At 40.8% G+C, this 18,830-nt stretch overlaps 1 protein-coding gene across 1 annotated transcript in view; it reads left to right on the top strand.

Moving 5' to 3' along the window:
- Positions 1-13,925, top strand: part of TMC7 (transmembrane channel-like 7) — a 58,787-nt gene extending 44,862 nt beyond the window's left edge. Inside the window, exons 11-15 of the mRNA XM_006875970.1 lie at positions 464-650; positions 2,847-2,977; positions 10,033-10,188; positions 12,092-12,227; positions 13,845-13,925. Coding sequence (XP_006876032.1) covers positions 464-650; positions 2,847-2,977; positions 10,033-10,188; positions 12,092-12,227; positions 13,845-13,925 — 691 coding nt within the window. The remainder of the gene's footprint in view (positions 1-463; positions 651-2,846; positions 2,978-10,032; positions 10,189-12,091; positions 12,228-13,844) is intronic.
- Positions 13,926-18,830: the final 4,905 nt, after the last annotated feature.

The following is an 18,830-nucleotide window of genomic DNA, read 5'->3' as shown; positions in this document are numbered from 1 at the left end:
TTGTTGTTGTTGTTTATTTAGCAAATATTTATTGAGTATGTGCCAGGCACTGTTCTACCTGCTGGGGGTATAGCACTTACACAAAACCAACAAACATTCCTTCCAGCTTGTCTTTTATAATCTACCAGGGGAGACTAACAATAGAATTATGAAAATAAATAAATAAAACTATAGAATAGCTAGAATGTGAGGTAGTGGTGCTGCTGCAGAGTAGCTAGAGAATCCAGGAGGTGGAGTGGGGTACTGCAGCTTTTAAAAGGGGTGAAGGAGATACTGGAGGAAGCCACTGTTTCCAGTAGAACAAATGGGGAGTTGCTGTGGGTGGTGAGATTGGAGACATGTCCGCTGCATCTTGAAGACACACGACTAAGCAGTTTTCCTGAGGAATATGTGAGGAGTGGCGCTTGTTCTGTGGACTGGGTTCTGGGCGGCCCAGCTGAGCCATTTTCCTATTTGTTTGCAGGCTCCTAGTGACTCACTGTTCTTCCTGGAAGGTGATTCAGTGCTGGGGGCAGCAGGAATTTGCCATTCCTGACAATGTCTTGGGGATCGTTTATGGGCAAACCATTTGCTGGATTGGGGCCTTTTTTTCACCACTCATCCCTCTAATCGCAACCATAAAATTCATTATCATCTTTTATGTGAAAGAGGTAAGGAGAGGTGGTGGTTGGGGACTGATATCCTGCCCCTTTCTAGACCTTCCAGTGCAATGGGCACTTACACGTTCAGAGCCCACCCTACATCACATTATATGGATCAAACTTAACATCTATAACCCAACCTAACCCACTGCAGTCAAGTCAGTTCTGACTCACGAGGCCCTAAAGGACGGGATGGAACTGCTCCTAGTGCTTCCAAGTCTGCCATCGTTAGGAAAGCACACGGGCACATCTTTCTCCCCCAGAGTGACTGACTGGTGGGTGCAAAAACTGCTGACCTTTTAGTTAACAGCCAAGTGCTTAGTCACTGTGCCACCGGGGTGCTTCTTTCACTATGCCATCCCTCATTTAACATCTGTTTTTATTCTAGAAGAATGACTTTGAATGGATTGGGACATTTTTATAATTTTGAGAGTTTTGTTAAGAATTTGTTCTGTTCCTGTGACAAAAATGTTGCTTTCATATACAACTGTCTAAAAGTTGAGTCATAGTCCATCAATTTACAGTAGTTCCATTTAATGATATTTAACGGAGATCTGGTGTGGCGCTGCAGTTAATGTGCTGGATTGCAAGGTCGGTGGTTCAAGCTCACCAGCCACTACAGGGTCACTGTCAGTCAGAACTCGCTTGACAACACTTGACAACAACAGTGCAATGGTGATTCATTTCAGTTTTGCAGTTTTCTCTTTGGTCTTTGAAGCCAGTTAATTTATTTTCAGGTCTTTACTTGTGTAATGAGACTTGGTGGCACAGTATCTAAGCGCTCAGCTGCTAACTGTAAGATTGGTGGTTTGACCCCAGCAGCTGCTTCTGTTGGGAGAAAGATGCGGCAGTCTGCTTCTGTAGACAGCCTTGGAAACCTTTTGGGGCAGTTCTGCTCTGTCCTACACAGTCACTATGAGTCAGAACCACTTGATGGCAATGTTTTTGTCATTTGTGTGACTGTTCTTGGACCCTAGTGTGCCTGAATATATGCTTAGTGTGTGAAGCAACCATTAGTCCTTCATGGCCTCCATTCTCAACATGGTCTGGCTACTGCGGATATCAGAAGAGCTTAATGCTTATTCTCAGTAACATTGCTTTTGAAATATTAAGGAGAAATTTGACACCTATTTCTATACCTATTTTCCCTTCCCATTGACATTACCTTCAAGTCTTTCTTTCCTCTCAATGGAAATATTCATTTTTAATATATGTGAAGGTTGTTGTTGTTAAGTGCCATCGAGTGGGTTCTGACTCATAGTAACTCTCTATAGGGTTTCCAAGGAGCGGCTGGTGAGCTTGAATCACCACCCTTATGATTCAAACCGACCTTGCTGTCCAGTGCATTAATCTACAGCGCCACACCAGGACTCCATATAAAGGTATATATGCTTATAAAAATGCGAATAAAATCTTTCAATTCACTGCATGTTATTGTAGATCCATTTTATCTAGAAAGGACTTCAAAAAGTTCGTGGAAAAATGGGATTTAAAAAAATAATGCAATGAAACTATATACGATAGGATAAATGTAAAGCTGATGTTCTTCCATGTAAACTGTCACATAATTCACAACAAAAACTTTAAAAAAAAAGGAATTTTTCCACAAACTCTCTAAAGCCCTTATAAGTGGTGCTGTAGAGTACGCATTGGACTGCAAACCACAAGGTCAGCGGTTCAAACCACAGGGTCACTAGGATCAGAACAGCCTTGATGGCACTTAACAACAACATAAAAAATAAGCCCGCCTCATTTTCACATAAAAAATAAGGACTACTTATTTTTTAACCTAAGTGGAATCATACCATAGTTATGAAATTTGTGTTTCCGAGTGCCACTTGACTATATAAAGCTTTCATCTTTTCTAAAAGCTACATTAGAAATTTTACATTGTATGGAGAATGTAACGTCACCATTAGTAAACACCCTAGTGATAACTAGAGATCACCCTTTTGACTGATTTCAATTATTTGGAAAGAGTAACTATGTGTACGCATGTGTCTTGCTGCGTTTTCCTTATTATTTCCTCAGGAGGAATTCCCTACATTGGGGTCTGGATTAGACATTTTTCGTTTTGATCTGTAGTGCTGTACTACCCTCTCGGAAGGTTCTGGTCATTTACCAGCACACTTGCCACACTTGAATGTGCTCATTGGAGCCTCTGCTCACTGACCTGCTTTTTTCTCTTTCTTTGTCTCCTTTTAGATGAGTCTAATTTATACCTGCAGACCCTCTCCAAGGCAGTTCCGAGCATCCAACTCTAATTTCTTCTTCCTGTTGGTGTTGTTGATTGGGCTCTGTTTGGCCATAATACCTGTGACAATCAGCATGGCAAGGTAAGCACAACTTCATTTTCTAGAACACATTTTTGCTTCTTGACAGATCCCTGGTTTAAAGAATCCATTGCATTCTTTAGTGATTTTCTTCATATCTTTCCACCTGCAGAGATAAGACATGTCACCCCTGACTTAGCCAGGTGCACCTTCTTTCAGAATCTCCTTCTAGACTGGGGTGGGGAACCTTGTTTCTGCTGAGGGCCATTTGAATATTTATAACAAAATTATCAATTTAAAAATTAGCCTGCTGACTTCTGGTTTGGGCAGCAGCAAAGTAGAGTCAGGTAGGACAGGCTCTGTGGGGAGGGGCTGAAAACCCAGAGAAGGTGCTCTCACGTAACAGCACCAGAGCTCTGGATCTAGCATAGGGTTCAGGGTGTCAGTTTCCCGCAATCGCCAGTGGAAAAATCACGGTATAAAGGAAAATATTGCAATTTAGGAATCGATCAAGACATGGGACTCCCTCTGCGGCCATCCTGCCCAGGCAGAGGTCAGAGGATATGGCTACAGCCAGACCAGCACAGGGAACCAGTGACGCTAAAAGCAGTGCAGTGACATTTGCAAAAGGATGTGTGGGGGGGACGACACTACACATTTTTCCCTCCTCTTCCCTGTCGCGCCTTCTTTGCCCAGCTCGGATGCCTTCAGGCGGGTGAGTGCACACCCCCAAAAAAAGTCCACCATTGAGACCACAGCTTTCCTACAGCACAGAAAGAGCCCCATTGGTCCAAGGGCAAATTCTTTGGTTGCTGCTTTTGACTTCTACCTGTGTGTCCCAGCCCTAAAATTAACTTGTGCAAGACCCTTTACTCCTGCCTATCTGCCAAGAAAAAAAACAGGTTTGGCCTGACAGACAAAGCATATGAACAATCTGTTAAACCCCAACATAAAAAGATGCAACTATTTCAAGAATTACGCTGTGCATGCGCAAATACCTAACTGACCTTCAAAGACAAAAATAGTAAACAATATTTCTCCCATTAACTTCTCAATATCTATCTGTGCACGATTGCGGTAGTGACTAGAGGAGAGACCTGAGCGAGCAGACACCCCCACCCACTGCTGGAGGCTTCTACGGTGCACACACACTGCCTATGTAGCAAGGCAACTGGCTAGTTGGCCACAGTTTTATTTTTGTTTCAAAGTGGTGATTTTTGTCTCTGCTTTTATATTGCTTCTGCTTTTGAGCCTTTTGATCACAAATTTTTTCTGGAGGTGGGAGCTTTTTCTCCCTACGTTACCCAAGAAGAGTCAGCAATTGTGGCCATATAGCCAAGCTACAAGCGTACCCCATAATATTCCACCATTGAGACAATAGCCAATAACAACTGCTAAGTATTACATGTGAAAAGGGAAGCCTATCTCCTGATCATATCCACCAGGAGACACCCAGTAAGCTTAATAACACAGCAACAAACTTCCATTTAAGCACTAAAAATCCAAAAAACTATTAGAAATGACAAACAAAAAACAACAAAAGATATCAAAACATGTTCAAAAACAGAAAAGACTAACTGAAACAAATGAGCTGGAGACAGACAAAGGCTTTCTAGAAGAAGACAAGCTGGTTTTGGATTTTCCTGAGAAGGAATTCAGAAGAATGATACAGAAACTAATTCAAATGCTCTGAAAAAGGGTGGAGGATAACAAGGAAGAAGTCAGGAAAGTACTACAAGAGCAATCAAACAAGGTCAATACAGCATTGGAAACCATTCAAAGCCTGCAAAAAGAGGCCCATATGATTAACAATGAAATATCAGAAATGGATACTATGCTGAAGGGGGAAAGGAGCAGAAATGAAGAGGAGATGGAAGCCAGAACCAGTGAGCTGGAAGATAAATCTCTCAATACTGCTAAGATAGAAGAGCAAGCAGAAAAAAGGATAAAAGAAAATCTGAAGAGAGTCTAAGATTCATGCTGGATAACATGAAGAGAAACAACTTAAGAATTATTGGCATTCTGGAACAGGAAGAATCAGAGAAGTCCACAGAGGAGATAGTGGAAGAGCTTCTGGAAGAAATTTCCCTAACATCTTGAAAGATGGGAAGATAAACATTCAAGAAGCCGAACATACCCCAGGAAGGATAGACCCCAAAAGAAAATCACCAAGACATTTAATAATAAAGCTCTCTAAAATCAAAGACAAGGAGAGAATCCTAAAAGTGGCCAGGGAGAAGAAAAGTGTTACTTACAAAGGCAAGCAAATCAGACTAAGCTCTGATGATTCAGCAGAAACCATGCAGGCAAGAAGACAATGGGGAGACATATACAAAATCCTAAAAGAAAAAAATTGCAAACCAAGAATCATCTATCCAGAAAAACTGTCAATCAAATATGATAGTGCAATGAAAACTTTCCAGGATAAACAGAAGTTAAGAGATTTTGTCAAAGCCAATCCAGCGCTTCAAAACATCCTAAATGGAGTTCTTTGGACTGAAAACCAACAAGAAATGACAACAACCAGAGACTGACAGGCGTGGCAGCACCACCTGAAACTCAGATGGCGGGTAGCAAAGTCCAGAACAGAACAAAACTACAACAATGAATTCAAAGGAGCTGGGAGGTCAACCCGAAGATCAAAATAATAACAATGTCAAAGAAGGGAAAATGTAGGAACAAAGATCCAGGTGGTGAGGAGGTCAGATAGATTACAGGATGCAATGTTGTTGTTGTTGTTGTTAAGTGCCATCGAGTCGGGTCCGACCCATAGCGACCCTGTACAGGGTTTCCAAGGGTGTAAATCTTTACGGGAGTAGAAAGCCTCATCTTTCTCCCGTGGAGCGGCTGGTAGTTTCGAACCGCTGACCTTAAGGTTCGCAGCCCGATTCGTAACCACTACGCTACCAGAGCTCCTTGTCTTAAATGGAGGGAAAAGTTAATAGACTATAAGGTAACTCCAAAGAAAGTTTATACTTCACAACTTACCATGAAAATTAACTTCCAAGCAGAATGTGAAAACTAAGAAGAAACCAACAAGAACTAGCACAGAAAATGCAAACTCAGTGCAAAAAGGCATGCAGAACAAAGGAACAAACATCACTACCAAAAAATTAACATAATGGTAGCAATTAATTCATACCTATCGATACTTACATTGAATGTCAATGGATTGAATGCACCAATGAAGAGACAGAGAGTGACAGAATGGATAAGAAAACAAGACCCTTCAATATGCTGCCTGCAAGACACACACTATATGCAAAGACAAAAACAGACTAAAAGTTAAAGGATGGGAAAAAATATACCAAGCTAACTACAACAATAAACAAACAGAAGGGGCAATACTAATCTCCAATAAAGTAAACTTTAAGACAAAAACCAGGATAAGAGATAAAGAAAGACACTATCTCATTATCAAAGGATCAACTGAGCAAGACGACAAACCATAATAAATATCTACGCTCCCAATGAAAGAGCACCAAAATATATGAAACAAACCTTACTAGTATTGAACAAAGAAATAGATAAATCTATAATTATAGTGGGAGATTTTAATATGCTACTTTCAAAAAGGGACAAAACAACCAGAAAGAAACTTGACAATGTTACAGCGTAACTAAACAACACAATCAATCAACTTGGCCTCATAGATGTGTTCAGAGCATTCAACCCAACAACAGCTCACCAACCACTCCTCGGAAATCCTATACAGGGTTGCTATGTGTCGGTACTGACTTGGTGGCACTTAACAACATCAACAACGTGATGATGCCTGGAACTGTGGTTACCTTTGCAGGGCCTGACCAAATGATTTTGCAGGCCTTTTATGACTCACGTGCTGGAAGTTCCCCACCCTGTTCTAGATATCATTTGCTGTGGGTTGGGTCATTCTTACCCTGTACCTTTTTCCTAGGACTTCCTTTCTAGCCTCCTTTTGAATTGTTTCTTTGCTTTTGATGATCAGAGTAAATGCATGGTAAACCCAGTAAATCACTCATGTTCCTGCCAGTTTGGTTGAGTTTTGTACCCATCAGATGATTATTGAATGCTTTCTGTGTGTCCTGGCAGCGCAGTGGTTAAGTGCTTAGCTGCTGACCAAGTCAGTGGCTAGAACCCAGCATGCTCTATCCAGGAGAAAGTGGTGACAGTCCATTTCCCTAAAGATTTCAGTCTTGCAAACCCTATGGGGCCATTCTACTCCGTCCTACAGGGTTACATCGAGTTGTAATCAAGCCGGTGGCAGCTGACCTTTAGTTGGTGTCGCGGACCAGCACAACACACTTATTAGGGGGTCCTTGAGAGATGTGTGGCATCGGCGAAGAAATGAAGCACAAAATCAATGAGTCTCGATGAATGGTGAATCTTCTTCTCTATTTATTTCAGATTCTCAAACAGCTTTTATACTACTCCATACCATTAATTTCTTAATCATTCTTTTCAAAGTAGTGGTTTAAATCATACATTTTAATCATTACAATATAGAACATTAAGAACATCAAAATCTTCCTTGTTCCTTTTACATCTTTTGGATGTCTTAGATTTCTTCAAACAAAGCTCTAATTTTAAAATGTCAAGTTAATGTTTTCAAGGAATTTGCTATCCCTAACCCACTATTCACTATTCTCTAAAACCTATCATCTGTAACTAGACCCAAATGTTTCAAAGCTTAACTAAACACTTTATATCCTGCTACTCCCTACTAAGCCTACATTCTTTTCTACTAATAATCTACAAACAATTCTATGATTCTACTTTCAAGCTATGGTTTTACTTAACAGCATACTTCATTGAAATTTTCATAATTAAATATCAACACTCTACAAAGCTTTAGCTGCGACCCTAATGATTATAACTCATAAGTAAAAAATTCAGAGCAATCTTCCACTAATGTTCCTACAAATTTCCATAGTAACTATATCATGGTTCAGTTACTTTAAAAGGTTATTGTTCAACTAAATAACACAGGTGCTAGATTATGATCTCTAAATTGTACTGGTAGTGTTTTAGCTGATATGTAAGGAGAAAATCATAAAGGCTATACCTCAGATCAAATTTCAAAGAGGATATAACTCAAAATCAAAAGGAAAATGTATGATTCTGATGACTCATATTCATATATCAACTTATAATAATATGCTTTTAGTCAGAGAGTCATAAAACAGCAAAGCCTGCAAGGTCCCCACATGAACTCTCCTGTTGAGGCTCTGCCAAATCAATGAGGCACCCATTGCTGCTCTGCAGTACAATGGGCTTTCTTCATGCATAGGGTCCCCCGCTGCTCTGCGTTGTAATTGCGTGCCTTTTGCTTGAGCCATCATGGCCCTTGGCAAGTTGGTATGTGCCAAGTCCTGTGCAAGGTGCTAGGATATAAAGATTATTAAGGTGTGGAACATAGAATTTGGGGACCAGCATGGAATTTGGAAACAGCAGAAAAAGTGCTAGACTGAGGACCAGAAGTTGAGGATTCAAATTCCAGTGATAGATACAATGTAAACAAGTAGGCATAGATGTAAATATATATAATGTTATATAAAATATAGATGTTGTTATGTGTGACAACTAATTTTTTCACTTCATTTCATGCTTTGTACTTCTTTCCATGTGAGTATGCATACATACAGAACTATCTCTATCTTTTAAGATATTTGTAACTTTAATTTTTTTATAAGACATATTCATAAGGCACAAACCCAAAAGGTATAAGAGAGTGTATGGTGAAGATTTATTTACTAATCCTACATCTCACCTGTAAACATCTATTAATAATCAGAAAATGTAATGTACAATGCATGAATCGAGGAAAACTGGAAGTTGTCAGAAATGAAGTGGAATGCATAAACGTTGATATCCGAGGCATTAGTGAGCTGAAATGGACTGCTATTGGCCAGTTTAAATCTGACAATCACGTGGTTTACTATGCCAAAAGTGACAAGTTGAAGAGGAATGGCATTGCATTCATCATAAAAAAGAACATATCAAGATCTGTCTTGATGTCCAACGCTGTCTGTGATAGGATAATGTCCATATGACTACAAGGAAGACCAGTTAGAACCACTATTATTCAAACTTAAGCACCAACCACTAAAACCAGTGATGATGAAACTGAAGAATTCTATCAACTTCTTCCATCTGAAATTGATCAAACATACAATCAAGATGTATTGATAATTACTGGCAATTGGAATGCAAAGATTGGAAACAAAGAAGAAGGATCAGTCATTGGAAAATATGAATTTGGTGATATAAATGATGCTGGAGACCACATGATAGAATTTTGCAAAGGATTTCTTTTTATTCTGACAAATAGGACTGCAGTGGAAAATATTACATACAAATCTGCAAAGTGCATTGAGGCAGTTCTTTTTAGCCTTCTATTCTTTCTTTTCCATTGTAATTTATCCCTGCTTTTTATTTTGAAAAGTTTCAAATCCATTGGAAAGTTGAAAAATAGCAACAGTGACCACTTATATACCCTTCAACAGGACATCTCAATTCATATTTTGACACGTGTGTGTCTTATCTATCTATGTATCTATCTTTCTATCTACTTTTTTTGTATGTGATGAACCATTTAAAATAACGTTTCAAGTACCATGACCTCACGTCCCTAAATACATCATCATGAAACTCATACGAATAAGGGCATTCTTCTTCATATGTATCCATAGCAACACGATCACGTCTTAAATAATAAATAATAATCACCTCACATTCTGCCCTAATCAGATTTCTCCAATTGTCCCCAAATAGTCTTGCTGGAAGACTCACCACTGCTTCTAATTGTACTATCTCTTTAATCTGTTTTAATCTTTATTTAATCAGGCTGGCTTTCTTAAGTCTCAGTTAAGAGATTGAAGAACAGCATCTCCACTTTCTGGATTTGTCTGATTACTTCCTTACAGGGTCATTTAACTTGTTCCTCTGTCCCCTGAGGTTCGTGTACACTGGAATCTACGTGTGTTGAGACCTGAGGAAATCCAGGCTGCTCATTCTTGACCAAAATATTCCAGGAGGCCCCTGAGATTCCTCTAGGCCACATCTTATTGTGTCTGCAGAGGAGGGAGGCTCGGCCTGTGTTACCCACATGCCTAATCTCTTGGTCTGTTTCCTGGCAGCATCCCCTCCTCCAAAGCCTGCGGGCCATTCACCAACTTCAACACCACCTGGGAGGTCGTTCCCAAGACGGTGAGCACCTTCCCTAGCTCCCTGCAGTCCCTGATCCATGGCATCACGTCGGAGGCCTTCGCGGTACCTTTCTTTATGATCATCTGGTGAGTCAGACCACTGGCTGTTTCCTCTCGCTTCTCTCCACGGGGAAATGGGCTCGCCTGGTACAGTTGCTCCATCCCTGGACTGTTCCTGAGCCTCACTTTCCCATCTCTAAAATAGACATGACCATAGTGGCTTTCTAAGAGAGCCATTGAGCAGATTCAGAAAGATCACACATGTCACACACTTAGCCCAAGACCTGGCTTATAAACATTCTGTTATTTGGTGGTCCAAATGGTTAATGTACTTGGCTGCTAACTGGAAGCTTTGCATCCACTCAGAAGTATCTTAGAAGAGAGATGTGGCAAGCCACTTTAGAAAGATCACAGTCATTGAAAAGCCCTATAGAGTGCAGTTCTCTTCTGAAACACATGGAGTTGCTATTAGTCTGAAACAACTGAATGGCAACTGGGTTGTTTTGTTTTATTATTAATATTACTGATTATTCAGAAAATGTCTTGCTTCTTGTTAAAAGCAAGCTGCAATTAACTGGGCAGAAGGAGAGCATGGGCTGGAACCCAGGTTCTACCACTTACAAACTGTCTGGAGCTTGTGCCATCGCATGTTCGCTCTGTGCCTCGTGTCCTCACCTGAAAGATGGGAAGAAGGGAACATAATGTATGAAAAGTGCTGACCCAATAAATCACAGCTTTGCTGCAGACAGTGAACCATACTGAGTGTTATAGTGAAGCTATTGTTGTCACTTACTATCGAGTCGATTCTGACTCACGGCCACCTCATGTGCAGAGTAGAACTGCGCCATCAGGTTTTCAAGGCTGTGCCATCTTTCAGAAAAATGGCCAGGCCTTTCTTCCAAGACACCTCTGGGTGGATTCATTCAAACCTTTTGAGTGCTGAACCGTTCGTGCCACCCAGGGATCCATTATATAATACTAATCACAGATGAGGATTAGGTGCTTGTTAGGTATTGTTCTTCCTTCCTTAAGTGTGTTACTAACTGATAAAGCCATCCCAGTTATACTCTGGTGATGTGGAAATTAGTACAGTCAAACCTCATCATACTGCAAGAATGTGACAAAACACAAAAATCAAGTGTGAGACGCAGGCTACTTTACGGCAAGATAATAAAATGACCGTCAAGGACCCAGCATTCCAGCTGCTCCGTCCCATTAGCCACCCCCAAGCTGCGGTTTGGCTGGTACCTGCTGGTGGTCATCATCTGAGCTGGCTTTCTTATCCCTGGAGGTCATTCTTGTCCTGTAGCTTGTGGGGACTTCTCAAAGATGTCACTCATACTGGAGTGCTTGGCCCCAGCTGGGAGGCTGAACAAATAGATCTCTGGGGACACAGGAAACCACCTCCCCTGCTTTTTTGCCTGGGTACTTTCCCACCACTCACTCCACTTGCCCTTCTTCCCCAAAGATAATAACTTCAACTACTCCCCGTTTGAGAACTGGGTCTGGACAGATGATAGAAGCCAAATACTGGTTGCTTTTATCCAAAATTGTCTTATAGCTATGGAGCTTTGCTATTGCTGGGTTTTACTGGATTAACCCACTTTACAGATAAGGAAACTGAGATGGTCCACAATGATCTTCCACAGTCAGTTAATTGCATCTGAGCTGACTTTCTGGAATCTCTCTTCCTCTCTACCTATCCTTTTGCACATGCCAAAGGGACATTAGCAGCTAGCAGTATTAACCTCAAAGCGACGCAGAAATCAGACTCTTGCTGCCGCTAAAGACGAAGTCCATCAGACTCTTGCTGCCGCTAAAGACGAAGTCCATGGGCTGTTTCTGAGAGCCTCTGCTTGGCAGGACTGAAGACTTTTCTTTTTAATTCTAAAAAAGGAAACGCGTTCCAGGCAAAAGGTGTCGGGCTGTTTTTACTCTTATCCAAGTGCTGTAAACTTACCGCTGATCTCCTCCCTGCCTTGTGTTTCAGCCTTATCATGTTCTACTTCATCGCCCTGGCTGGAGCACACAAGAAGGTGGTCGGCCAACTGCGAGAACAACTGTCCCTGGTAAGGGAGCAAAGTCAAGTCCTAGGGTCATGGCAGTGGCCGTTTGTCCAGGACACCGTTTGTTTTTATTGTTAAGTGCCATAAGTCATTCCGACTCATAGGGACCTTGTATGGGGTTTTCCAGTAACGGCTGGTGGGTCTGAACTTCCTACCTTGTAGTTCAGTGCTTATTGTAAAGTGCCACACCAGGACTCTGCCATAAGGAAAGTGATGCTTTTTCCCCAGGGGAGTGGGCCTCTCTCATTACCATATCCCCTAAACTCTACCTCATTCAGGAACCCCTCAGGTGCCTTCATTCATTTACTGACTCATCCATGCATTCCCATGTCTACAAAGGCCCTACTCAGCATGCACCCTATGCTGTGCCGAATGCTGGGATACAATGATGATCAAAAATACCTTTTCATTCCCCCTCCCACCCAGCCCTGGTAACCACTAGGGAACGCTGGTCTTCTCTGCGTTTTCCTTTTGAAATCGTTCACATATGTGAGATCATGCACTAGTGGTCTTTTTATTACTGATTTTGCTCAGCATGATGCGTCCAAAGTTATTGCATGTTATAGCATGCATCAAGAATGCACTTCTCTTTATGGCTGAGGAATATTCCAGTACAAGTTTGGCCGCATTTTTTTTATCCATTCATCTGCTGATGGACAATTGGGTTGTTTCCACATTTAAGTTATTGTGAAGAGTGTTGCAATGAACTCTGGTGTGCACTTCTCTGTTCTCCAGCTTCGTGTGTTTGTCTATATGGGAATAGGATTGCTGGATCATTGCTGATTCTATGTGTGGCTTTCTTAGGAACCACCATGATGTTTTCCACAGTGAATGCACCATATTAAAACTCCACCAGCAATTGATGAGGGTCTCAATTTCTCTGCATTCCTTGCCAACAACTGCCATTTTGCTTTTATCTGATCATAGCCATCCTAGCGGAGGTGAAGTGGTATTTCATTGTAGTTTTGATTTATATTTCCCTAATAACTGAGTTCTGGTGTGATGCTATAGAATAAGCACTGGACTGCTAACCACAAGGTTGTGGCTCAAATGCACCAGCTACTCTTGGAAACCCTATGCAGGGTCGCTATGGGTCAGAACTGACCTAACAGCACTTAACAACAACAATATATATATATTTGTTGCTATTGTTAAGTGCCGTTGGGTTGGTTCTGATTCATAGCGCTCCTGAATAGGATTTCTGAGGAGCAACTGGTGGGTTTGAACCTCAACCTTGTGGTTAGCATTCCAGTGCTTAGCCTACAGCACACCACCAGAACTCTGTCTATCTATCTGTCTGTCTGTCTGTCTTTATCTATCTTTCTTTCTATCTATCAGTAGGGTCACTATGAGTCAAATCAACTCAACAACACTAACAACTATATATATAATCTTCTGGATATTAAACCCTTATCAGATAGATGGTACCCAAGTATTTTCTTCCATTCTTGATGTGCATTTTCCAAGGTCACCAGTTGCTGTGTGGGGGAGTAGGGAGGAGTTGTAGGGAACAGGGGTGAAAGAGGGAAACCAGTTTGGACCCTTAACTATAAAAGCCCAGTATTTAAAATCCTTAGCACCAAGTCTAATAGGTAATTTACGAGGTAGAAAATAATGCTATTTGCTTACAAATATAGTGAATGGTATTTTCCAGCTCTTTTTTTTTTTTTTTTTTAGGAAAGTCGTGACAAACGATATTTGATCCAGAAGCTAACAGAAGCCCAGAAGGACATGAGGAACCGAGTAGACGTGTTATAAGACGTTGATATGTTTTACACATAAGCTGGCCTAGTGACTCTGATGGGTTTTCAAAGTGCATCTTAGTTTTGAAGGGAAATTTTGAAACGTATTTTCTAGAGTTCAGGTTTTTCCTTCCAACACTTCCATGTGTGCAGCTGTTTGGGTGTGTTTCTGGTACCCCATCCCTACATGAGGGTGTTGTGACTTAGAAAAAAAGCAGGGTGAAAACACAACTCCTTCCTATAGACCCCAGCCATTGTACCTGAAAATCAGTGTACTGAGTGGTGTACGCTTTGACAACCAAAATTGAAGTGAAGAGGACTTTTCCATTTTAAAAAGCTGATAAAGTTGACTTTGGAGCCAACCATTCATGAGACTGAATTCCATCTTTTGAACCAACTTCTAGGGGTTTAGGTTGAAGACGGGTCCTTTAGAAGGAGTAAGCCTTTTTAATGATTCTGTGGACCTAGAACGAGACTTTGTATTTGAAGTGCAGAGAAATCCTTGAATCGCAATGTTGGGGACAGAAGGTGAGAACATAGGATGGTGGTATAGTTTCATGTTCACAGTAGTAATCTGAGAGAGAAATGCCCACTTCTTGCTGTGTGGATAAGCAGATCTCGAAGGCCCTAGAATAAGTCTTACAATGAAGTGAACCGCTGCAGGTCGGCAACCTTGATTTCTCTGTGCTGCAGCCTTTTATTCAGGGTAGCTGCCTTTAGGGGCTGGGTGTCCACAAACCTCGGTTCACTTTCCAGTGCTGAGTCCTGGAGACTTGAAGAGGAACCTGTGCCAGCAAAATTCAGGGCCAGAGTTTGACTCCTGCTCTTCCACATGCCACCTCCCTTCCTGCACTGAGACCTCCATTTCTGAAGGTCATTGAACATTTCAGAGCTCAACTGGAACGTCCTAGTTAGTACGTGAGCTGTGGCTTTCTGTGTATATGTGTTCAGAGATGTGGGTTGCTGCTCAGCTTGTACTGACCTGTTGCTTGTTGCCGACCAGCCTGTGAAAATCGACTAAATTGCACTGAATGTTGGTGTCTTTCCATAGACACATTCACATGTCAAAGGTCTATAGTTTGTTTCCCCATGCTTAAAATGTTAAATGCATATGCCTTTATTTTATAAAAAGTGTGGAGTATATCTTAACATTTCTGATAAGAACCATATGCAATAAGTACCTCACCAGCAGCTTACCTGAAATGGATAGCTCTGATATATTTCCAGACATGTTTTTCAAAGTAGTGTGGTTTTGTCATGGAGTATTTTGTCTTTCCTCCTATTGTTTTTCTTCCTTTCATTTACTCACAACCTTTCTTGGGGGTAGGGGTGGGGTTTGGTCGTGTAGCTAGAATTTAAAGTTGAGTATAGGTTTTCAAAAGAATAATTCCTACCACCCTCCATTATTCAAAAGTTATTGATTCTAGGAGAAGAGCAAGCTTGCTATAAGTGTGATATTTCTAATATGTTTGTCCCTTTGCAAGAGAGCCATTTTCTTATTCTTTACAAAAATAATATTAACAAGGGATATGTTTGTACCTCGGACGAACTTTTCAAGAAATCTCCATCTTGCTACAGATTATGAATTTCTAAATCTAATAACTGGTTTCATGGAATTTTGAGTTAACAAAGATTCATTCTATCCTTACTTAGAAAACAAATTCTAACTGTTGACTCTTCTGTCTAAAGCCTTTATATATTTCAAGTGTTCTCACCTTCATATGTTTCTGAAGACAGTCCACTTTTCTTTCTTTGTGTGTGTGTGTATGTATGTGTGTGTGATGGGAAGAATAAAAATACATTGTTCTATTTTTTTTCTTTCCTTTTATAAAACTGATAGTGACATATGCTAACTTATTAGTTTTGGATAAATGCTGCTGATTTGTATACCTCTTACTTGAATGTCTGTTTCCTATGTTTTGACAACTTTAATAACTTCAGGTGGTATCTGTAAAAAAATTTTTAAATGCAGCTCTCTCCAACAAATGTGCATTAAGATGACTAATTAAACAGTATCTTCAATTTTTCTAAATGTGATTGTGTAGCTCATGGATCATGGAACCTTCTTGTCAGCAATCAAGCAATGAAGGGAAACTAGCCTTTAGTTACAATTGCCCATTACTGTTAACCTAGAATCACACAAAGAAGAGAGGAGTATTGGATTGCATCATGAGACGAGTGCTTTTAAGACTCCTTGGCTCTATTGGAAGGAGCCCTGATAATGTCAAGGGTTAAGTGTTGGGCTGCTAACTGCTAGGTTGGTGGTTCAAACCTACCATCTGCTCCATGGGAGAAAGAGGCGGCTTTCTGCTTCTATAAAGATTTACAGATTCAGAAACCTTATATACAATACACGGTGACTGTGAGTCAGAATTGACTCTGGCTGTGAGTTTTGGTTTTGGCTTTGTTAGAAAGGGTGTGTATGTGTGTTTAAAATAAACTTAAAAAAAAATTAGTTATTTCAAGTATACCCCATCCCACTCCAGAAGGAACCACTGTCAACAATTTGTGTATTTTATTCTTCTAGATTTTTCTAACAAATTTCCAAGCAGACATATGATGGGGTTGCAAGAAGTTCATGGAAAAAAATGGAATGAAAAGATAATGGAATTTTTCTTTGAACTTGTTGAAGCCCCCTTCTGTGTATAACTGTATAAATATTTATTTCTGTATACTTCCCCCATTTCTACTGAATATATTTTTTTGAAGAGCCCAGGTTAAGTGGTTGTCTGCTAACTGAAAAGTTGGCAGTTCATACTCACCACCCACTCCATAGGAAACAGTGCCAGAGAAAGTTGTGACCATCAGTTTCCTTAAAGGTGAAAAAACTTACAGCCTTGGAAACTAATGGGCAGCTCTAATCCTGCCCTATAGGGTCACTATGATTCAGAATCTACTTGACAACAGTAGGTTTTTCCATATAAGAACTACCTCATTCTTTTTCATGATGACCTGGCACTTCATTGCATCAATTCCATGCATCTCTATGGTCAATTCATCCCGTGTTCAATATTCAGATTGTGTCCATTTTTTGCCCCTGTTGGCAATGCTGGATGATACAAAAGATCTCTTTAATCACAACATGCATGAACCTGGAGGACACTTTGTTGTTGTTGCTAAGTGCTGTCGAGTCAGTTCTGACCCATAACAACCCCTTGTAGGGTTTCTGAGTAGCAGCTGGTGAGCTTGAACTGCCAACCTTGTGGTTCAAACTGACTTCACAGTCCAGCACATTAACTCGCAGCGCCACACCAGGACTCCAGGAGGACATTATGCTGAGTGAAATTAGTTGCAAGAGGACAAATTCTGTATGAGACCAATGTAAAAAAAAATAAGAAAAAGTTTTCATGATAAAAGAAAAATCTATGTTGGTTACGGGGAGAGGGAAAATTATTCATGGGCTAGAGGTAGACACGTTAACATGGGTGACAGGGCAGGCAATATACAACCAGAGTGAGGTGAACCGAGGAAAGATGAAGGTAGCAGGAGACATGGAGGAATGCAATGGTTAAAGTAAATAGAGGTAAATACTGTTGGTAAATGGAGGGGATTGCAATCATTGTAATGAAGCAAAGTATATTTGTTGAATGTAAAACTGATGGTCTACTCTGTAAACCTTCACAAAAGTTATTTAAAAAAAAAGAAAGGACCTAATCGGGGCTTAGCCCCAGGTTGGGGCAAATCTCTCCTGGTAACACACCCACACACACACTGTTCTGCTGCCTGGTGGCCTGGGGACTTGCACTGTGGCAGCCATGTAGCCCTCCGCCTGTCTGGAAAGCCATGTACCTGGGCTCAGAGGGACTATAAGGAACTCCTGTGGTGAATTGTCCCAGAGCAAACATACAGTTTCAGTTGTTTATTTTCTGATTACTATTTCCTGACTACTACCAACCTCAATCCATAACTTCTTGATCCTGGCTCAGACCTTATTTTACAAATAGGAAAAGTAACGTTTTGGACTATTGAATGAGGGTGACTTTGGCTGAAATTCACTTCTGGAAATGTCATGATATGTGCAGGGTATGTATGCATGAGCAGTTATGCCAGAATTGTCTTACCTAATTTTGTCGTTTTTGCGCCAAAAAAATATCTCTTTAAAGTATTAAAAGACAAAGATGTCACTTTGAGGACTAAGCCCAAACCTTTGGCTCAACTTAAATCTCTATCCTTTTCTCACACACACAAAAACAAATCTTTGTATCCATAGATGCTTATACCAACAGTAAAGTGGGCAGGAAAAAAACAAACCCCTCATCTGCATGTGAAAACTGGGCAATGAATAAGGAAAGCCACAGAAGAATTTGATGCCTTTGAATTTTGGTATTAGTAAAGAAGTATTGTTCCAGAAGAACAAATACATCTATCTTGGAAGAAATACAGCCAGAATACTCATTAGAAGAGAGGATGGCAAAATTCCTTCTCGTATACTTTGGACGTGTTATCAGGAGGGACCAGTCCCTGGAAGACGGTGAGCGGGAAAAGATGAAGGCTAAAGACGGATTGACTGGCTGAAACAGCGGCTGATTGTGAGAATGGCAAGACCGGGCAGTGCTCTGGTGCATACAGAATAACTATGAGTCAGAACTGTTACTAAATAATTCCTTCAAGGTCCTCTTTCCCTGGAACCTACGTGACGAATTTTGATTCCGTCTAAAACCTCTCCGAAAGAGCAACTTAGCATTTTTATTTCCATAGTAACTCAAAGACTATCACCCTAGTAATTGATAGTGGTCACATCCAATAGCATCTTTTCATTTATCGTTTTCATCCAATCGAAAGGCGGCTTGGGAACCAGGGGTGTTTCCACTAAGGCAAAGACAAACTGCGTCTTCCTAACATCGCCTATGCGTCATCAGTCATCGCCAAGGTCACGTTTGGCCCGGTTCTGTGAGGCATTGCTGCTTCGTTGTCGGGGACA

This window comes from Chrysochloris asiatica, unplaced genomic scaffold, assembly GCF_000296735.1.
Source record: "Chrysochloris asiatica unplaced genomic scaffold, ChrAsi1.0 scaffold00348, whole genome shotgun sequence".
Taxonomy (NCBI): Eukaryota; Metazoa; Chordata; class Mammalia; order Afrosoricida; family Chrysochloridae; genus Chrysochloris; species Chrysochloris asiatica.
This window is presented reverse-complemented; position numbering and strand designations above follow the sequence as displayed.